The sequence below is a fragment of the Simochromis diagramma genome, unplaced genomic scaffold, assembly GCF_900408965.1.
Source record: "Simochromis diagramma unplaced genomic scaffold, fSimDia1.1 OVJJ01000426.1, whole genome shotgun sequence".
In the NCBI taxonomy this organism is placed as follows: Eukaryota; Metazoa; Chordata; class Actinopteri; order Cichliformes; family Cichlidae; genus Simochromis; species Simochromis diagramma.
In genome coordinates, this window is record NW_024387170.1 from 419,055 (window position 1) to 441,927 (window position 22,873).

A 22,873-nucleotide genomic window follows, 5' to 3' on the forward strand; every position below is an offset into this window, starting at 1 on the left:
GAGCCGCCAAGCCCTACCTCAAATCTCAAATCCAGCATTCTTGTCCGTCAGAGCTTCAGCTCAAAGTCGAGCCACGTTGCTCCCTGAAGGAGGGTTCCCCTCATTCATCCATTAAGATTTCCGTTGTTTGCAACTTCCTTTGATCTCTTCTCCTGCCATTCCTTCCAAATTGTCCGAGCTCATCCACTCCACACCACGGAGCGACGTTCGCGCTCCGTGCACTCGTCTTTGTCCTCTTCTCCTTCTGTCTCCCCAACCAATCACAGCAGATGGCCCCGCCCCTCCCTGAGCCTGGTTCTGCCGGAGGTTTCTGCCTGTTAAAAGGGAGTTTTTCCTTCCCACTGTCGCCAAAGTGCTTGCTCATAGGGTGTCATATGATTGTTGGGTTTCCCTCTAGACATCATTGCAAGGTCTCGAGGTGTCTGTCACTGTGGTTCGGTGCTGTATTAATAAGTCGAATCGAAAATCTGCTGACGTCTTCGACCTTCGTGTCGCACAGTTATTACTGCTTTTAGGGGATGCCTTCTTTGGGGATCTGCCAGGCCCGGGAGCCGTCGCCAGTCCCCTTCGAGGCCTTCCCCAAACCGCAGCTTAATTCATGTCCAAGCATTCACCTTTACCTACTAAAACGCTGTCAAACCTAAAATGAGGACGTGGGCCCAGCTAGTGAACTACATCCCATTATACTGATGCTCAAAGTGGGTCACAAAGTGTTTCGTGAGCAGAAACAAGCTTCTGGATTTAGACTGAGGTGTGAAAGTAACTGTTTGATTTTTCATTTTTTCCTAGCAGAGCTTAGATGTGTTTTTCAGTGGTTAAAATATTGTTAATATCTCTTGTTAGAAAGATGATATGAGGCCCAGACGATGGAAAAAAGAATAAGACAGCAGCACCAAATCTGGACCCGACCCTAAGGCTAATGTTACTGTACAAAGAAGCTACTTCTGACTGATGCTGCGTGCAGTAACCCAACGTGACGCAGGACTGTACATGACCCTTATGTTTTTCTACACTCGTGACAAGTGAACTTGAGCTGTATTACAAATGCAGAACACAGACTAACATGGTGTACCTTCACAGGTGATGCTGGCTTGGGCCAGGCCAAGCTGCAGCACTGAGTTGTTGACCATGAGAGGTTCCCTGATGATCTGGATCCCCTCGTTCCCCAACAGATTCTCACTCAAATCCAGGACCTGCAGGACCTTCAGCACTGGCTGCAACACAGGGTTCAAGATGACTTACTTAACCCACCAGTTAATCACTGTGTGTTCCTTTGTGCAAGTGAGTGTGAGAAGTTTTAATTATCATTGTGATTATACAGTGATTATTCTTCCTTTTCAAAATGTTTCCTCTCGTGTTAATCTTCAGAACTTCTGTTTTTACTCTCCAGAGCCACATTAGCATTGAAGGTTGATTAGCTGGTGCAGCAAAGTGGGGGTGTCGAGGGCACAAGGGGCCCGTGTTGCCCAGCAGCTTGAAGAGGAACGCGCCACCCACTCCTCGGTTGCCCCCTCGCCTCACCACCCTTGTTAAACTCCTCTGGTCACTGCTCTGAAGAAAGAGGGAGCGCGGGGGTGGAAAGGAAGCTAGGAAAGCAACTGACAGACCCTGAGAGCGTTTTCCTCTATGTTAATTTGCACCGCAGTGACAACAAACACACTCGAGAGCCCCCAACACCCCACCTTTTTTTTCCCTTTCCCTCACTGAGTCACGGCACACGGAGGCAGCGCCGCATCCGACGCGTGGCGAGAAGCTTCTCCGGTGAAGAGGGGAGGAGGAGAGGGAGGGAGAGCCTCCCTGAATGGATATGCACGAGGGATAATAGCAGACAATTAAAGAGGCAACTGCATGGTTGAGAGTGTGTGAGAGTCAAGCATGGTTGAAACCTGTCAAACGTAAACCACGGGAGGGTTGGAGTGAGAAGTCTGAGGGGGGTGCAGGAGTGTGAAACCACCAAAAACACAGTATGCTTTCACACATGCCGTGCTGGCTTCAAACAAAAAAGCAGCAGAAACAGGCAAAGCTGGCGCTCTCGGTGACACGTCCACCTCGGAAAAGCCCTGCTTAGAGTTTCCGTCCAATTTGACGTTGAGCAGGTTTTGTCTGCCCCCGCTCTCTCAGGCCTCCAAAGGACTAAACCAGCCAGGAGGACAGAGAGAAAACGCAGATACACCAAGCAGAAAGGTTAATAACAGCTCTCTTCATCATCATATTCGACACAACCAGCTATGGCTCTAATTATCATCATTACGGCCTGCAAGGACACCTACTTATCCCTGTGACTGGCAGGCTGCATGAGCAGCCCTTCTTAGCACACATCTATTATTTAATCAAACTGTTCCTTCTTTTGGGGAAGTGTGTGTGTGTGTGTGTGTGTGTGTGTGCTGAGACAGAGAGAGAGGCCTTTAATTTCCAGCCTTTTGACTTTTACAATCGCCACTCACATGACAGGAGGGTACAGTTTATGCTGCCAATCACACAGAAGGAATGCATGTTATTAGGACTGTGCAACGATGCTGGGAGGTTGGACTCATCTCTCCAGGCTCATGTTCCACAACTCCACACAGAGGGAAGCACCAAGTATCAGCTGGAAATGAAGCTCGGGTCGAGTCTTTGCTGACCGCTCTCCAAGAGAACACCGTCCTGGCTCTTGGCTTAGCAGCGTCAGACAGATGCTAACAGGTTTCACTGTATTTCAGCCACATGCTAAACAAGCCTAGTGTCAGTAACATAAAAGATGTTTCCTTAAAAAGTATAACCCATAAAATGAACTCATTATTAACGCCCTCGAATCTTAACAACCACGTTGGATCGTCTAATCTCCACCACCAAAGTGATATTCTCATCTTGGAAATGTGCACAAAAGCAGGATCCAAAGAACATAAAAGATGCACTGCATGACTACTAAAGCTGGCAGTGAGCGCAGGTTTGAGATCAACATTCATATTAGGCACGCTGTCAGACCTCTACTGACAGTATGACTGGTGTCATTTTATCATCACAACTTAAAAATAAGGTAAAAACTTGATATGACAAACCTGCAGTTGCAAACCTGCATGAATGTTAACCCTTAACACCTTAACCTGATGCTGACCTGCTCTGAGTGTCAGTCGGCGGTGTGCACGTTTGTGTCGTCGCCTTTCATGGGTGCAGCCGGCTGCCTAAAAGTGAGCCATTAGTTCCATTTGTACAATTCATGGCATCGAGACAGTCAGAAGCCAGGCAGCGAGCCATGTGAGAAAAAGAATAAACATTTTTGCCTTCACACGTGATTGGACAGCATGTCGTGCTGGTGTCGTTGAAGCGTGCTGAACTATTCAGTGTTCACAGTTACATTTTACAAGAAACACTGCAATGATGAGACGTCACATGACAAACATGGACCCGAATGATAGATGTGTAATGTAAATGTAGCTTTTCTAGATAAAATGCTGCAGACGTGTAGTATCAGTACATCATAGGTGTACGGTGGCCCCTAGAGACAAAGCACGTACAAACTCCAAAACACTTGCAAACTCCAAAACACATGCAAATTCCAAAACACATGCAAATTCCAAAACACATGCAAACTCCAAAACACTTGCAAACTAAAGAACACATGCAAACTCCAAAACACTTGCAAAATCCAAAACACTTGCAAACTAAAAAACACATGCAAATTCCAAAACACGTACAAATTCCAAAACACGTACAAATTCCAAAACACTTGCAAAATCCAAAACACTTGCAAACTAAAAAAACACATGCAAATTCCAAAACACGTACAAATTCCAAAACACGTACAAATTCCAAAACACTTGCAAAATCCAAAACACGTACAAATTCCAAAACACTTGCAAAATCCAAAACACTTGCAAACTCAAAAACACATGCAAATTCCAAAACACAACGGAAGTGCTCCAGGACGCTAGGGGCAGTGTTGAGCTTTTGTTACCTAGTAACTACACAAGCCAGGAAGTACCAATGACCGGATTTGGGGTTTGCAGCCTTAAAGGCCGCATTTTAAGGCCGATTACGTCACAGCGACAAGAGAAGGCTTTCCCAATTCAAAGGCTGCTCGAAATGCGGCCCTCAAATGCGTCCATAATTTCCCTGAATTTTAAGGATGGGTCGGTGTAGCCTTCATGGCCCAACATATCCCAGACTTCATAGTGCGGTGGTGGTGTGGATAATTTTGCCGAAAAAAAACGGTGAAAGCAGAGCGGAGGAAGAGTAAACTTTCAGAAGTAAGTACTGAATATTATGTCACTTATTTATGCGCAAATATTTTTTTAATGAAGAACATTAAACCATTATTGTTGGCCACATGTCGGGAAAGTTATGTGACATTAGTCATGTCTGTACTTTCAGAATTAACTTGGTTTTAAAGCCTTTACTTTAAAATATATATATATAGTCGACCTTAATCTTACAGAGATTGTGATGATTTTGTGGATAATTAAAGTCAGTCATATATCCACAAACACAACAAGCTGAAAGTCAGTGATGCTGCTCGATTTGCAGTCCTGAATATCACGGCACAAGCAGGATTCACTGCACTGTTAATGTTAGCCATGTTACATTGCTGCCTCTGTTCGGTGGTGTCGAGCCAAACGGACTTTAACGTGTGTTTGAAGGAGGTGACGGTTCACTCGTTAAGCTGAAAGAAAGATGCTTTAATCGCAGGAGTCACACATGTGTCCACTGTACCATCTGGAACTCTTCTTGCTTAGCACTCGTAATAACACAAACACTAAATCCTGCTTCTTTTGTGCTGTTTTGTAGCAGTGTGTACACCTGAGACTGTCACCTGTCTGTCTGTCCTGCACTCGCTCTCTGTTTCTTTCTCTCTGATTGTGGAATAAAAGTATGAACATGTGTTTATAAGTCACACTTGTGTTTGAATCCTGCAGCTTATCACACATTTGATTTCCATGTGTGACAACTGCAAGTGTCCAGAGTGAGGACAGACTGAGGGACCCACTGCTGCACATCATCTGTGAGGCTTTGCACCCCTGATGATCCACCAGGACAAACTCAGCAGTGTGTGAGGAAGAGGAGGAGGAAGAGCCAGCAGCAGCTGACAGATGGAGAGAATAGACAGACTGTTCCCTGTTTGTGAAGGACTGCTAGGAAAGTTTAACATAACTGTCTGTCCTGAATCAGTCTTATTAGGTAATGTTCAAATAATTTTATCATCCCAGTGTTTTCAGTGTGGGAGAAAGTACTCAGGGCCTTCAAGTTACACACTATGAAAGGCAGCAACAAGTTTAATGTTCAGAAACCTAAAGTATGTATCAGCAGCAGAATGGAGCTAAAAATAAATGTTGGTTTCAGTTCTATGAAGCTTTGAGTATTTTGGATCAGTAGTACTGCTGTGTTTGTTGTATCATATTGCTGTAACTGTTTATATGCTTTATATATTCTGATGTAAGTTGATCTATAGTGTTACATCATATTCTATAAGGATGTTATGTGTTTGTATACTTTCTGCCCAGTTTGACCCATTTAGCAGAAGCCAGCCTGTTTAAGGCTCTGATATCTATTCTGTGTGACTTAAAGCAGTTATGACATGGTCTGATTTTCTCACCCAATAAAGGAATATTTCATATATCAGTCTACTCTTCATTCTATCAGACACAGTTATCACAGCTCGTACATTTGCTTTTTATAAATATATGTAAGCAATGAGCCAAATTTAGTAATGCCAACATACTGAAGGAACAACATTTGTCTCTTATATATGATACACCTATATATACACTGTCAAAGATACTTGTCTTTGAGTGAAGATTTAAGGTGATAAGACATATAAATAACTGCAACTTGAATCTGTACTGAAGCTCAGTATTTGACACAGAGTTCATGTTCACTGCTGTAATAGCTAATAATGATTAATATAATAACTATAATATTGGCCATATTATATTTACATTACCAAAGTGATATGACTTTAGTCTCATGAACAACATCAGCTAATTCTTATTTACTAATTAATCTTGAAATAACTGTTCAGTACAGAAATGAAGCCCAAAAATCATGTTTTACTGTCCTGTGGTCTCAGCCTCAGATACTTATCAAATCACACAAAGCTCTTGTAGAAACAAACAAACAAATGAACAAAATATGTTCTCCCTCATTTCTGTCAAACCAAGTTGTATGACACGTTTCCAGCGGTTAGTATCATGGTTGCTAGGCAACCTGGGAAGCGCGACGGAGACTAGACCGTCCCATACAGACAAACTTGCCGTTTATTTTGCAAATCGAGCTCAACACTGCCCCTAGCGTCCTGGAGCACTTCCGTTGTGTTTTGGAATTTGCATGTGTTTTTGAGTTTGCAAGTGTTTTGGATTTTGCAAGTGTTTTGGAATTTATACGTGTTTTGGAATTTGTACGTGTTTTGGATTTTGCAAGTGTTTTGGAATTTGTACGTGTTTTGGAATTTGTACGTGTTTTGGAATTTGTACGTGTTTTGGAATTTGCATGTGTTTTTTAGTTTGCAAGTGTTTTGGGTTTTGCAAGTGTTTTGGAATTTGCATGTGTTTTGGAGTTTGCAAGTGTTTTGGATTTTGCAAGTGTTTTGGAATTTGTACGTGTTTTGGAATTTGCATGTGTTTTGGAGTTTGCAAGTGTTTTGGGTTTTGCAAGTGTTTTGGAATTTGCATGTGTTTTGGAATTTGCATGTGTTTTGGAGTTTGCAAGTGTTTTGGATTTTGCAAGTGTTTTGGAATTTGTACGTGTTTTGGAGTTTGCATGTGTTTTGGAATTTGCATGTGTTTTGGAGTTTGCAAGTGTTTTGGAGTTTGTACGTGCTTTGTCTCTAGGGGCCACCGTATAGGTGTGTGTGCAGACACTCAGGGGCAAGCAGCTGACATGAAACACATCACTTATGCATAGACTGTATAAGAAGATGGACACAGCATCAGGTCTAAAAAGTTAAGCCAACGTGGAAGTGCCAGAAAGATTCTTGTTGCAAAAATAAAAGCCTATAAAAATGACTGAACTCAGCAAACATTTTCCTGATTAGTCTGAATCTCTGCTGCTAAGCCTTCTTTAATGTAGTATTTCACACATTAACTCAGGGTGTGTCGACCTAGAAGAAGCTGTGACTTGTAGACATCCAGCCACACATGTAGGATTGGCCTGGGTGTGGTTTATTCGCATGCTCTGTTTTACACTGAGTAGTGCTTCACACTTCTGGGATTGTGTCAGGATACTGTGGTGACCCCTGTGAGTAAGGGAGCAGCATACATACAAGTTTGCCTTCTTTCATGATATTATCCATGTTGGTGCACTGCACAGGCGTACGCTGAGTTTGGTTCATACCTGTTTCTTCTGTTTTCACTTTGCTTCAGTGGCAGTGATGGCACATACATGTCTCCACAGCTTCAGTGGTCCTAAAACACGCTCTGAGAGTCGTGTGTTTCCTCTGCTAGCCACAGTTAGCAACCCTAATGCTAACTGTCACTAACACCGTCGTCCTTAATGTCTTTACACGGCTCAAAATGACCGGACACTGTATTAATTCAACCCTTTGGCTGACTCTTCACATTATTGGATTTTGTTCCACATAAAGAACCAACACTTTGTTCCTCACCAGAGTTTTAGCCAGATGCTCCATGCCTTTTACAGTAATCTGGTTATTCCTCAGCAGTAAGACCTTGAGACCTCCTTTCTGCCGCCTCAGACCGTCACACAGCTCCTCCAAACCTCGGAAAACAAACAGTAAAATATGTTTATTAGCAGACGGCACAGACAAACTTTCATTGTTGTCTGTGCTGGAGCTAAATGGCACTTCCAGATGTATGGTGGGAGTGTTGGTTGTAGTGACTCTGATGTAAGTTGCTATGTGCCTTACACATCCGCATGTCTGTATTAGTGAAATAATAATAGTTGGTCTGTGCATGTTTGCAAACTTCATCTCCCTGTAATGTATGAGCAGTAAGGGTTCAGCCATGGACTTATCCTTGTTTGTCTTCACCTGTTTTATGACTGTATAACTCAGGGCCCATCTCACCACACATCTACATAGTAGACTGTGAACCATGTAGTTCTAGGATTTATGTATGAACATTTACCAGCATCTGCTACAGCATTGTTGCTGAGCTCCAGTGTCTGCAGAGTATTGTTGAACCGTAGTAGGTCTCTCAGATGAAGGGCATCCTGGTAGCTGTTCAACAGGTTATTAGCAAGGTGTAGCTCTCGCAGCGCCTGGTTTGTCTTCAGTGCACCAACTGGAATGGACAAGTTATGATAGGACAACTAAGCTGGCAAATGCAAAGCTGATCATGGCTTTACATTACTTCAGTTATTCTTGCAGGTTAATACGCTGAATTCTAAGTCCTCAGCGATTACCGTAACCTTGAGCCTATGCTACACAGCAGCATCCTCTCTCTCTCTCGCTATATATATGTATATATCTTTTTTTTAATTGTTTTGTCTGGGTAATCAGCAGATTATCAGACAAACATCAATTGATTTGATATTTTCCAAAAATACAACCTTTTTCTTCGGGGCTAGGGTTGGGACTCACAATGACAGACTTCAGAATCACAATACTTTAATAATCCCTGAAGAAATTATGTGAGAGTGCAAAAAAGATGTTAATGACACGTTTGTGCATTGTTTACTGATGTGAAGGGAAGATCATGTCCTTGTTAGCAAAGCTATCCATCCTCCCAGGTTGCCGGTTCGAGCCCCGGCTTGGGCAGTCTCGGTCGTTGTGTCCTTGGGCGAGACACTTCCCCCGTTGCCTACTGGTGGTGGTCAGAGGGCCCGGTGGCACCAGTGTCCGGCAGCCTCGCCTCTGTCAGTGCGCCCCAGGGTGGCTGTGGCTACAATGTAGCTGCCATCACCAGTGTGTGAATGTGTGCGTGAATGGGTGGATGACTGGTTGTGTAAAGCGCTTTGGGGTCCTTAGGGACTAGTAAAGCGCTATATAAATACAGACCATTTACTATTTACTCCATTGGTGAGGGTGGAATCTAAAACTAGTGCTGGGCGGATCGATCCAAATATCGATTGCATCGATACCAAGTCAGCATCGGTATCAGATCGATACTAGCCTGGTCGATTCTTTACTTTCAGTTCTGCTCTTGTTTGCAATGCTATGCTTCAGCAAAGACCAACAGCCAGGTCGCCGGACTCGCCGCTCCTGTGTCAGCGCAGGCACACTTTGCTCCTCCCCCCTCTTGTGTTTAGATGCTGCGCCGTCACGTGACTTAGACGCTTTGGGGGTTGTTTACATATATTTATATTTTCACCAGTTGTTGTTTTTGTTGTTGAGGATTTTAATTGTAATTTTAGTATTATAGTTTCTCAACAGTACTTGTTTGTTTTCATTTGTTTCCTGGTTTGCGGCACTTTTTACTTAACATGTTTCTAAAAAAATGATAATAAAGCATTTTCTATTTAATTATAAACTTTGTGCTAATTATGTCCTGGGTTTTAACTATTTAAATTAATTTAATTAATTGAGATTTAGCAATTCAATGAGCATCCACCTTATTTATTGAAAAGTATCGGTATCGATTTCAGTATCGGCGATCTGGCCCGTGTTTACTTGGTATCGGATTGATACCAAAATATGCAGTATCGCACACAGCTATCAAAAGCTCCTGCTTCTTGCTCACGGTGGGAGGTGTTCTGGATCATGGCCCAAATACATCTCAAATCTAGGAAATCTGAGCCCTAACCAAATGAAGCTAATGTTATGAACTTTGTGCCACTGTACTAGTCTGTCCTGTGAGTGCCAACACAGGCCAGCTGGGTAGGACTGACTGAACATGAAAACAGGAGCACGGCACAAAGTGTAATTACTGAAAATCTCTTTCAGTAATTATACCAAAGAAGTGTTTCTCCTTGAAGCCATTGTTAACAGCAGAGTTTTCAGCACAGGAGACCTAACAAAGCACCAGCGAAGCTCCGCGACCCTCTGCTCCAAATATCACTGTGCACACCATCGTTACCAGTCTTTTCACTTCTTTATCACAGCTGAGACGCTGCTTTTGTAGACATATTCTGTATTTATGTGTGCGCTGTGGGCGTTCCCTGTGTATTTGTGTCATGTGTACTGTACATGTGTCCGTGTTGTCTAGGTCCTCGCTGCCCTTCCATCCAGATCGATGCTGCAGATTTGATCAAGCCTGTTGGGCTGCATGTGGAATGCCAACATTGTCATCAGGCACAGTAGGAACCAAATGGTGGTATCAGTGGGATTGATCCGGTCGACTCCACTGCAAGCACCCAATCCCGCAATCACAAGCCCCTCGAATCGAAGGCAATGATCCTCAGCTGGGACCCCCTGCTGGGAGGGAAGGAGGAGGAGGGCGCCGGTGGGCCTCGGTAATAGCAGAGGCAGGAGTGGGGTGAGGATGAGCATGGGAGGAGCAGAATCTTTAGCAGCCTGAAAATATCAAAGAAATCCAGGAAGGAGCTGCAAATGTTGGAGGAACAAGTTGGGAGTGGGCGGCACACTGTGTCCATTTGGGTCTTTGCCTGCTCCCAGCTGAGAGGAGATCAGATGCTGTCTTTGATATTTGTGTCCCAGTCGGACACAGAGACAGATTTATTATTACACCAGTTCATGTACCAGGATTCAAAGAACCACATCGTCCTGTGATTGTTGTGGGATTATAATTAAAGCGGCTTTAAAGCAAGAAAATTAGTTTTCCATAGAGCACTTTGGGCGCTGCGATAAATTTACTGCTACATCACTGTCTGGTTTGCCTCCTTAAGGCTATTAATAACTACTCACGTTGCACTTATTATTTAATCAAACTCTTCCTTTCTTTGTAACACTGTGTGTGTGTGTGTGTGTGTGTGTGTGTGTGTGTGTGTGTGTGTGTGTGTGTGTGTGTGTGAGAGATGCTATATATCTGTCCATCTGTGTACCCACCCTGGGTGTTCTGTTAGCCTTTTGTGTATTTTTGTGCTATATACTCACCCAGTGATTGTGTGTTTGTAGGTGTGTGTGTGTGTCTGTGCACAGGTCACGAACATAAAGTCCTGCAACCTTCCTAGTCACCATCCTAAAGCCTCTCCTTTCCTTGTCCTTCCACAGTGTTGAGAGGTCACAAAAATCAGTGAAGGTCAGATAGATGTGCTGAAGTTTGAATCATTTGTGGGTCTTCGTATGCTGTAAACATGTATAGCTGTGCGTGCAGTGTGAGCATGCTCACATCCCATTACGTCCTAATATGTATCTAACAATACACGACTCCAAACTGTGTGTATGTGTGCACGAGTGTGTGTTCTGTGGCCAGCAGGACCAGATTTTGACCTGTGACCCTCCCTGCAGGTCTGGACCTGGATTAAAGGCCTAATCTCTTACCTGTCACTTTACACACCACTGCACATGTCTATAAAGGCTCTGGCAGCCAGGACACAAACCCCCACGCATGCATGCACACATATAAACGTGCACAAAAACCCACATTTTTAAATCCATGCACACACAAATGCTATATACACAGACACTATTTCAAAAGTACATTTTTAAAAATCGCTGCAAAAAAACAGCCTGCGAGTGCAGAGCGATGCACACGGACACGTCTTACCCAGTGTGTACAGCGGCATCCCGCTGAGCTGAACATGCTGAAGGTGCAGCACTGTGAGCCGGCTGCTCCGCAGCGCTTTAGACAGAGCCTGGACAGGATAGTCGACCAAGGCCACATTGCAGACATCCAGTCTGTAGAGACACACACTCTGAAACACACACACAGTGCAGACAGAGTGAATACAGACAACTGCAGAAAAAAGACTCGTCAGAATGTCTGATCTGACCAAGAGTAGAAAAGAAGAGAAGGGGAGGATGAATATTGAAAGAAAGAGCTTCACCAGCGGCTGTCAAACACTCAGACCTGTGGAAAGACAAGTGGAGAAGGTGCTTCTAAGGACTCGCATTCGAACAGTGGACTGACCTGTCTGTCCTCCCTGACATCAAACACTGGGAAAAAACCCGGAGAAAGAACAACCCTGAGTGACAGGGAGGTTAGGTCCATGCTGCTGGAGGATATGGAGAGCTGTTGGGGCAGATATGGGTGTCTCGGCCAAGGTTATCAAAGTAGATCTCAAAAATGAGAAAAGGTTAAAATTTTCATAAGTTATTCAAAAAGCTAAACATTTTCATTACATAGAAAATGATCTTTTACTTTTTACATTTTGGTGATTATGATTTATAGTTCATGAAAATCTCAACTTATCAGGAAATTTCATTTCTAGTTTGAGTCTAGTTCAGTACATGCAACCACAATCATGGGGAAGCCTGCTGACCTGTCACTAGACGATAATTGACACCCTCTGTAAGGTAAACCACCAAAGGTCACTGCTGAAAAGGCCGGCTGCTCACTGAGTGCTGTTTGGAAAACTGCTAACGGAAAGTTGATTGGAAGGAAAACTGAACAAGCAACAATAAATGTTCATTGAAACCACTGGAGGGCTTCACAAAGAGTGGACCAAGGCTGGTCCCCACACAGACCCTGAGATGAAAGCCCTGATATTAAAACTAAAAGTGAAACTATAAATAATTTTTTTTTTTTTTTTGGCCTGTCCCGTTTGGCTCTTTTGCCATCAGAATTATTGTCTAAAGGCAAAGAAAGATGCCCAACGGATTTACTTTACCAAATTGACCATCCCAGCCTTGCCTTAATGGTCCATTTGATTCACCTTTTATTGTTTATTTTATTTTCACTTACTGAATACGGGACAGACTTGACTGGGGGAAAGAAGGGGAGAAAGAAAGAGGGAAAAAGAAACAGCTGAGAAGAGGGACGGGGGAGAAGGGCAAAAACCAAAAACCAACAGAATGAGCAGAAGAAAAAAAAAAGAAATAAAAAATGCATATATCAATCACCTGGATCACCTGCTGAGAAAGAAAAAAGAAAACAAGCAGAAGAGAACAAGAGTAATAGAATAAACAACATCACAATGATATATGGGAATATGACAGTAAATACTAAATATTAAACATTATTGTGCAGCACATAAGATCAACAGAACACAGTGTGCTTTGAGGTAGGAGCCAAAAAGGGTGTAGTTTGTGGGTGTGATCACCCGTGTGTACACCTGTGAGCATGGACGCGCTTGTTTTTTTAAAAGGTTCCTTCATGTAATGATCTGCTAGAGGGTGTGGGGGGGCCACAGCCCCGTCCTCCAGGGCATGAAGCAGGTATGGAGGAGATCAAAACTCCAGACATCCAGAGGCCCCCAGAACACAAGAGACCAAGGAAGACCAACAGAGGGGCAGCCGCGCCACTGTCCCAGAAAGAGCTGAGGAGAGTCCCAGATGAGGGCTCACTCAGCAGCCGCGGAGCAGAAGCCAGGGGGAGTTGCAGTGACGCGCCCGTGAGCTCCGCCGGCAGCCAGCTGTGCCTGAGTGACCGAGCCCCAGGCCGAGAGGCCGGGGGCACCCCACCTCCGAAGTGGCCCGAGCGAGCCCCAGGCTCCAGGCCCCGATAAGCGGCCGCCAAGGAGTGAGCCGGTGTGTACCTGGACGCCCACCCCCGGACACAAAGAACCACCAACGCACCGATGTCTGAGGGAGTCCGCCACTGGCAGGGGAAGTGGTGGTAGGGGGAGATAGGCCTCCAAACCTTGGAGGGCCTGAGATGTCCCCAGAGAGGTGGCGCCTGACACCCAACCTGACATATAGACACAGAAATACAGGCACACACAGACACAAACATCCATTCCCACCCTCATGCTCTCATATGCACTTACTCCACACTCAACCAACGTGGAGACAGACATAAAGAGACGCTGTACACACGATCACACTCCCCAAGCGTACTCTACAAACCGGGTCTAGGTACCCTTGCCCCTGGAGGGGGAACTGCACCCAGACCCAGGTGGTGTTACCCTTTTCCCTGCGGTGGGGGGAGGCAGACCGCCCCGACTCCGCAGCAGCAGGGAGGCCCCACACTCCAGACCGCAGTCGGACGGCCAACTCCTCCTCCTAGCCCCCCCGCTCCAGCAGGTCGCAGAGAACGGGGGTGAGAGAAGACTCCAAACCTCCCTCCACCCGCTCATTGTAGTGTTGATGCATGTGTGTTCTAAGGTGCATTTAAAACCCAGGAGGGCATGGAGCTACCTGCCAGAGAGCAGCAGGTAAGCGCATAGTCCCTCCTGCTAGCCCTCAATGTCTACGTGTATTTAACCTTGAGAGGTGGGCAACGACGCCAGGGGTGGGGTGTACACCCTGATGGTACTTTGGATTCTGTGTATCGTGCCCACCCCCAAGATCCTATATGTATGTGTAATGAGAGTGTGAGTAATGTGAATGTCTAAGTTGTGGGATAAAATTGAGGCAGAGGCAGCCAGAAGGGGACAGAGGGGGGGGTAGCCTCCTCTGCACCCTGGTGACATACCCCTACTCCAAGGTCCTGCATGTGTGGGTGGTTGTGGTGGAGCGGGAAGAGGGAGGCAGCTGGAGATGGGGAGGGAAGGAAGGGAGGGGCAAGTGACCCCTCCCTGGGGCCAGCTCCCCCGCTGACCCCAGTAGGCACCCCCATACTCCGCGACCCGCCAGGGAAAGGGGGCCCAGGCCCATCCAGACCGGGGCCCAGCGCAGCAGCGCCTCCCGGCCCCACAGAGCCCGGGACAGTCCACCCAACCCCACCACAGAGAAAACTGCACCCACCCCACCATCCACTCATCTTCCAGACTACATAAGACAATAAACACCCAGGCTGAGATCTTCCTCCACCTCTCCTGTATCTCCCCCTCCTGCAGAGAAGTCCCGAGGAGAGGAAAGCTCCTGCAAGATGTGACAATCTCCCCCACCAGTTGAAGAGCCCCCCAGGTGGCTCGATGCACCGGCGGCACCCAATAAATAATTATTAAGTCATAATTGTAGCAAAATGAACCAAACACTTACAACAAAGCTAATGCAGAGATATGTTAACCCTTCCACAGCATGTCTTTATCCTGTCTTCCTTCTCTCGCCCCAACCAATCACAGTAGATGGCCCCGCCCCTCCCTGAGCCTGGTTCTGCTGGAGGTTTCTTCCTGTTAAAAGGGAGTTTTTCCTTCCCACTGTCGCCAAACTGCTTGCTCATAGGGCGTCATGTGCATTGTTGGGGAGTAACGGAATACATGTACCGCCGTTACGTATTTAAAATACAAAATATGAGTAACTGTATTCCGTTACAGTTACCGTTTAAAAAGGTGGTATTCAGAATACAGTTACTTTGTTGAAATAAATGGATTACACTGCGGTACTTTTCTGTTTCATATTGTGGCGGGTCAGGACTGTTTGGGTTTTGTTTGACAGCTACGTTCTGTTGTTCCAGGCGGCAGCGTTACGGTTGCCATGGTTACAGGGCGACGCTCTCTCTCTCTGCGACTGTGTGTTTCCTGGGTGAGAGAGCGCCTTTTCGTTGTTGTTGTTGTTGTGATAAGCTAACAGGCAGAATGCTACAAGCATAGCTCTAAAGAATGTAGCATCATGGGCAGTGTAGTCCATGTTGCAGGGAGAATGGACTGCCATACCTGTTATGGGTCTGTGAGCTCGAGGAGGGAGAAAAAGGGGAGTGGAAAGGTAGGAGTTGTCATCGAGGAAAAACGGGAGCTGGAAGCATGTAAATATAATAATAACCACTTCAGCCAAGAAGAGTGCCTGACGAGCCCAGTTGTAAGTAAGCTATTAAGACTCGACTGTACACCGTGTTCGTGTTTAATGACATATGTCTGAATACAGACAGTGGAAAAATGTCAGTCCTAGTTTTACTGGATCTCAGTGCAGCATTTGATACAGTTGACCACAACATATTACTCAAACGACTGGAGAACTGGACAGGTCTTTCAGGAACTGTACTAAACTGGTTCAAAACATACTTAGAAAACAGGAAATACTTTGTATCAATAGGTAACTTCACATCTGAGCAGACAAGTATCACATGTGGAGTTCCCCAAGGTTCCATCTTGGGACCCCTTCTGTTTAACATCTACATGCTCCCACTGGCACAGATTATAAACAACAACAAAATAAACTACCACAGCTATGCAGATGACACACAAATATATATCACAATGTCACCAGGAGACCGAGGCCCTGTACAGGCTCTTGGTAAATGCATTGAGGAAATCAATGACTGGTTGTGCCACAATTTTCTCCAGCTAAACAAAAACAAAACTGAGGTAATAGTCTTTGGCGCCAAAGAAAAACGATTACAGGTCACCAGAGAACTTCAATCTATACATCTAAAAACCACAAACCAGGCGAGAAATTTGGGTGTAGTGATGGATGCAGACCTAAACTTAGAAAAACACATTAAGACAATAACAAAGTCAGCTTACTATCACCTCAAGAATATATCAAGGATAAAAGATCTGATGTCTCAACAGGACCTGGAAAAACTAGTCCATGCATTCATCTTTAGTAGGCTTGATTACTGTAACAGCATCTTTACAGGTCTACCTAAAAAATCAGTCAGACAACTACAGCTCATTCAGAACTCTGCTGCTCGAGTCCTCACTAAGACCAAAAAAGTGGACCACATCAGTCCAGCTCTGAGGTCCTTACACTGGCTGCCTGTCCGTCAGAGGATAGACTTTAAAGTTCTGATGCTGGCCTATAAAGCTCTGAATGGTTTAGGACCAAAATACATCAATGACCTCCTGACCCAGTATGAACCATCCAGATCCCTCAGGTCATCTGGATCTGGTCTTTTATCAGTTCCCAGAGTCAGAACCAGACACGGAGAAGCTGCATTCAGCTTTTATGCTCCTAATATCTGGAACAAACTCCCAGAAAGCCTCAGATCAGCTGAAACACTCAGTTTATTTAAATCCAGGTTGAAGACTCACCTGTTCTCAGCTGCATTTGAATAAAGCACCAAATCCACACTTTAAGCTTAAATTTCAAAACTTACATTTAACTACTGATTTTATCTACTGTTCTGATTTTATCTGTTTTGATTTTATATACTGTTGTTTGTTTGTTTGTTTGTTTGTTAATTAGTTAGTTAGTTTATTTGCTTGTTTTAATCAATTTTAAATCATGCTTTTTATTTGTTCTTGTTTCTAATGTCTCTGTAAAGCACTTTGAATCACCTTGTTGTTGAATTGTGCTATACAAATAAACTTGCCTTGCCTTGCCTTGCCTTTTCCTCCGAAAACAATAAGTTCCGTTGGAGCAGCCTTTCAACGCCTCTCTCTGTCTCTCGCAATAAAAGTTGACCCACACAACAAAGTAAAGCTATTTTTCGGCTACGAGCCTACAGGGACCCCGCCGTATTAGTCAGAGGTCCCTTTACTACAGTTCGGAGTCGCGGACCTTCAGTAACAGTAATAAATCACACAGCAATAGTACATTCACGTAGTTGTAAAAAGCATGATAATATATTAAGTAATCCAAAGTATTCAGAATACGTTACTGTCATTGAGTAACGTAACGGAATAAGTTACAGAATACATTTTAGGGCATGTATTCTGTATTCTGTAATGGAATACATTTTAAAAGTAACCTTCCCAACACTGGTCATGTGATTGTTGGGTTTTTCTCTGTATGTGTTATTGTAGGGTCGACCTTACAATATAAATAAAACTGTGTAAATAAAACTGAATTGAACTGTTCCTTCCCGTGCTCGTCATAACTTCAGTTTTTTGCCTTCATTTCATTTGAATTCTAACACTTCACAAAACTATAAATATTTATACTGTTGTGACATTTACCATAGTCAGTGAGATCCACTGTTATTGCCACAACATGTGCCAGAGCTCTTACCAAGCCGTGGGTTAAAATGCAGCAGCACTAAAGAAGCTTCGACAGTCCTTTGGTCTTTACGTGGACTCAAAGTCAAATTTCTCGTTCTGTCCCTCCCTGATGATATTAATCTAACAGTCACTTAACCCTCAGAGCTAACGAGCTATGCCTGCTAATGCTAGTTGTGATAATCCAGCGTTTGTGTTGATGTTCATAGCAGAACTTCTCACCCGGTTTGCTCTGCCCTGCATCTTCAGTCCCGGTAATGTGCCACAAAACTCACTTTGCAGGATGTACATTATCCCTGCGAGATAGCCTACATGAAAAGATTGCTATTCCACTGCGTCAGCCAACCTGCTTTATCAAATGAGCGAGGGCCCTCCAACTCGATGTTCCCATACTGCTGTTGTCAGAAATGTCAAGATGTGTTGTAGATTCATAGTACAAAATCATATCCAACAAGGACGATGCTCCCTGGAATAGAAAAAAAAAGCAGAGGGAAAAAAATAAAGAAAGCAAGGCCCCAAATTTGACAGGAATGTTATGAAGTTTCTTTGGAAGGAAAAAAATAGCCTCTAATCTGATACAAGGGAAGGCCTGAATATGAAACTGTATTGCAACTGGAAGATGAAGATGAGCAAAATAAGTTTTGCTCATAAAACTCACATTTTCTTCCAGTTGGGCTGCCTGCAGATTGATGAAATCAAAGTGCAGCGATTTCAGGACGACTTCCAGAGCTTCACAGGAGCGGTGGTCTAATCGCTCACCTTGATGGAGGCAAGCAATCAAAGGGAAGATAATTGGGAGGCTGTTTGCTAACAGGCAAAATTGCACTACTCTAAATGTGCTTTATCCTTTTTTTCTGAAATGAACATTTCAGCAAAAATCACGACAAAACAACTTCCCTTATAAGCAAAGTTTATCTGTGTGTGTGTGTTTTCTTTTAATAAAGTTCTGAGAGTTAATCAGAAACACAGAAAGAGAAATAATGACAGCTCCAGTTTTTCATGATTGGACTTCCAAGATGTGAATGTTGGAGGGTCCATTGATTACTGTCTGCCTGCAAACCATCGTAATCAATAATACAGCACCTCAACTTCTGAAGCTGCTAAATGTAGTCTGCTTACTTTACCTGCACACTGAATGTGAAATGAACAGTTTAACGGTATATAATAGCAATATACATATAACAATGTCTAAACTGGCAACTTATCCTCTGTGCCAGAACCCAGTGGTGAATTACAACTAATACATTTAATTATGTTTTTATAATTTACTTGAGGAAGTCACGTTGATGCCACTTTATACTCATAACATCACAGAGAGAAGTATGTTTTGTTCAAACGTGAATCATATTGACATATCGTAATAATGACATTCAGATTATTCCTATTTTGTTCATATACCACAACTACAAACCAGTAGTCATCTCCAGAAGCTTCATGTAATAGAAACCACGACAATCAAATGATACGATAAAACTGGTGCAACATAAAAACTGCCAAATGTGTAACAGACTCAGTGATGGGCACACCTCTGCAGGAACTGGTGTTATAAACATGCAACAGCAGAATGTGGTTTGTTTTGTGTAAATTAAATCCAAATTCACATTTTAGCTGCAGTGTTAATATGTAGTTGTTATTCATTGCTCCTGTCCGTGTAAAACTTCAGAACTCATTTATTTTATTTTGGTAAAATACTCAACGTGACTTAATTAATACCATGTTCCATCTGTCGTGTTTTGTTTGTGGGCAGAGGAGATGCAATACAAAACATGTTTAATGCTATTTTAAAATGCTGAGGCATGTAAAACGACTGATAAAACTGATAAAATGTTACTATTCCAGTTAGAGAGGTTATACGCAACACATGTTAGAACCAAGGTGAGTAGGCACACGAGTCAGTACATGAGCACAGCTCATAAACGGTACTGGAGATAACACCAGAGAGCCAAAACACCAGTAACTGGTTGATACAGCTGCACACGAGACGGTAACACTAGGGACAGCAACTGGACAGCCTACGAGTCAGTTTCCTGCACACTGATCATGTTCACCAGGAACCCAAAGGGAACGTAGAAGAAAACACTGCAGGCCAACTCCCAAAGTTACCATCAGGTGTTCTTCACAGGCCTCAACCTCTTAATCCAGCTTATCATTAGGAGCAGATACAGGACAGATTCCACAGTGGAGCGAACGCAAGCCACCTCCTGTGCATGCATAAAGCTGCATGCATGACACTGACTCACTAATCTACCTCACTCAGATCTACAGAGAAGAGTGGATGTGAAGTCAAATGGTTACAAAGGTGATGCAGAGACATGGAGCTGCAACAAGGCATAATAATAGATTTATAAAACAACTACATGGACAAAAGGTCAGCAGGACTTTAATAGAAGGCAGCCACAGCCAAAAACCTGCAGAAGGTAAGCAGGACTAATAAGCTGGTCTTAGTGGCTAGAAAAGGCCTAGTTGCAGACTATGCAAAGGTGCCTGGAGACTATCCAACACATAGAAGAAGGTTTAAGTTGGGACTGCGTACACTGAGAGGTACAACCATGTGGCAGGGATAGTGTACAGGAAAATCTGTGCATGGCATGGACTACAAGTCCCCAAGTCCCGATGGGAGACACCACCAAAGGTGGTTGATAACAACACGGCTAATGTCCTGTGGGAGTTTCAGACAGACAAGCAGCTGCTGGCCTACCAACCAGACACGGCAGTGGTGGACAAGTAGCAGAAGACCACAGTTGTGACAGATGTGGAAATCCCAGTGGACACGAACATCAGGAAGCAGGAGCATAAAAAAATAGAGAACTAGCAGGGACGGAAGGAACAACTGGGGCACACGTGGACAATAAAGACCAAAGTTGCCTTTATTGGAGGCCTTAGAAACGGCCAAAGACTCACAGCCTTGGCTAATCACTTGAAGAGGTATACAAGAGAGAAAGAAGTCAGAAGAAAACAGATGTTCCACACTGTAGGATCTACAGCAAACGCCATGTGGACTGGAGAAGTGTAGTCGTAACAGAGAGATGGGAGATGGTCAGGACTGAGGGGAACTGCCAGAAGGCATACTGAACTGGCTGTAGCTCAGGAAGAGCAGGTCATCTTCTAATGGGCAGGTATGTGGCCTCTGGCATTAAGACAAGAAAACTTCTAACCATGCGTGGAGGTTCACCTTAAATCCAGCATCCTGAGACTGTAGGCTTACTGGAAGGAAGGAAGGAAGGAAGGAAGGAAGGAAGGAAGGAAGGAAGGAAAGAAGGAAGGAAGCTGAGGACTAGTGAGTGTCAGAACCACTATTCAGGATGAAACAATAAAGATCCATGAGTACATCAGGAGATGGGCACAGCTGCTTAGTGAAGACCTCAGGCATTAGAAACCCGAGCAAGAAGAGGAACCATCAGTCAGCTGAGTTCAAGTGCACCTCTGACTGAGCCACTCAAGGACAATCACGCAGTTGTCCCGTTATCTCAGCTGTGTGCGTGGGGTCATTGTCCTGTTAGAAGATGAGCCTTCGGCCCAGGCGTCGAGAGCACTCTGGACCAGAGTGTCATCTCTGTATGTTACTGCATTCATGTTTCCCTTGACCCTGACTAGTCTTCCAGTTTCCTGCAGCTGATAAACATGCCCACAGCATGATGCTGCCATCACTGCAGCACTGTAGGGATGGTATCAGCCAGTTTCAGAAGTGTTTGTCATGGTCTGAGAGTCCTTCAAGTGTCTTTTGGCAAAATCCAGGGGGCCTAAATCATTGTCCTTCTGGAAGATTCTTCTCTCTGAACACAGCAAAGCTGGAGCTTTGTCAGAGTGACTGTGGGCTTCTCAATCACCCCCCAGACTATGGCCCCTTACCCCAGTTGCTTAGATTAACTGGGCAGCCAGCTCAGAGAGTGCTAGTGGTTCCAAACTTCTACATATATTTTTTTATTGGAACCTTTGAGGAACCAAAGAAATATAAAAAACCGTGTAAAGTTAAAAAGTGGGGACATGAGTCAGAAAGTGTCTAGTACAGTTAGAGCTTGGTATAAGAATGAACCCACCTTCTACCAGTATAAGCTAATGCTGCTGGTGTAATGCTATGGGGGATATTTTCTTGGCACATTCCTGGACCCCTGGTACTTCAGCTGTAACACTGCTTATAATCACAGCCTTACTGAGTTTGCTGCTGACATGTCAATATGGAAAACATATTATTGTTTACGTTACATGAATTTCTACAATGGCGGATAAAATACTGTTGCTGTTAATCTGACCATCTGCAGTTTCTACACAGACACACAGAAGCTGTGTCCCAAAGCGTCGGCTGCATCCTCCCGAGGGTGCATCTGTAGACCGATTACGTCACAGCAACGCGATGAAGGCTGTCCCAATTCGTAGACTCCTCCGAATCTGGCCAACAAATGCGTCCTCCTTTTCACCAGATTTGGAGGATGGAGGTCCTTCGTGTCCCACCATTTCCCAGAATTCATAGCGCGGCTCAGCCCATTCCAGTTTCCAACAATGGCGGCAGCTACTAAGTTTTAATATTACTCTTATTCCTCTCTCTGGGTCACAAAATAAAGTTCAAATATCTGCTCGGTTTATCAAGACACCACATATTTGCAAAAGTGCTCCGACGTTTTCAGAGACGTCTGTTACCCACCAGCTCGATAGCTAGCCAGGTCGATAACAGCGGACTCCCGGCTTCATTGTCTTCAAACTCCCTGCGCTCTTTCACTACTCAGGTTAAACATGATATATAAGTCACTCTGATAACTTAAAAATGTTATTGTTTGGCTTTTTTCAGTGTTTTATTTGTTCCTGAGTAAATCGGTTTGGCTGAGATTAAAGTTATTAGATTAGATTAGATAAAACTTTATTAATCCTCCGGGGTTTTCACACAGCTGAATAAACGTCAAACAGAAAACTGATTAAACAGAAGTGTGAGACGGTCGAGAGTTTACTCCAGTGTCCTGTTATATTTTAGATAGCAAGGAGCAGACGGCTGAGTTTATTAAACTCCACCGAGACAGCGGTGACGCAGATCTGAAGGAGAGACCGTCCCATTTCACAGCCTCGCACTTCTGGTCTTCTCGGTCTTTGAGGGACCCGGCCCACGTAGACCACGAAGGCCGGGTCCTCTGAAGGATGCAGCCGACGTTTTGGGACACAGCTAGTTACTACGATGGATGACATCAGCTAAGTA

General features: G+C 44.3%; 1 protein-coding gene and 1 long non-coding RNA gene across 3 annotated transcripts; one reads left to right on the forward strand and one right to left on the reverse strand.

Annotated features, from left to right (window-relative positions):
- Positions 1-595: 595 nt before the first annotated feature.
- Positions 596-12,491, reverse strand: si:dkey-288a3.2 (protein phosphatase 1 regulatory subunit 37). Of its 2 annotated transcripts, XM_040049066.1 has the most exons (4): positions 11,538-12,491; positions 8,058-8,213; positions 7,577-7,689; positions 596-1,214 (listed from the first exon to the last, which is right to left on the reverse strand). In XM_040049066.1, the coding sequence occupies exons 1-4, from the start codon at positions 11,554-11,556 to the stop codon at positions 1,059-1,061; spliced, it is 444 nt and encodes a 147-aa protein (XP_039905000.1). In that variant the 5' UTR covers positions 11,557-12,491; the 3' UTR covers positions 596-1,058. The 2 variants fall into 2 exon arrangements, with proteins under 2 accessions (XP_039905000.1, XP_039904999.1); XM_040049065.1 differs by lacking the exon at positions 11,538-12,491 and having other exon boundaries at positions 7,577-8,393.
- Positions 4,087-22,237, forward strand: LOC120744575. Its single transcript, XR_005698396.1, has 3 exons — positions 4,087-4,113; positions 7,062-7,066; positions 22,125-22,237. It is a non-coding gene; the product is annotated as an uncharacterized LOC120744575 (long non-coding RNA).
- The last annotated feature ends 636 nt before the right edge of the window (positions 22,238-22,873 follow it).

What these genes read in the sequence shown, in the direction of transcription:
- si:dkey-288a3.2 (XM_040049065.1), bottom strand. Translation starts at nt 8,026, where the DNA reads ATGGTTCACAGTCTACTATGTAGATGTGTGGTGAGATGGGCCCTGAGT. An exon ending in AGCATCTGGCTAAAACTCTG is followed by an intron (nt 1,215 to 7,576) that starts GTGAGGAACAAA and finishes CCTGTGTTGCAG; the next exon opens with CCAGTGCTGAAGGTCCTGCA.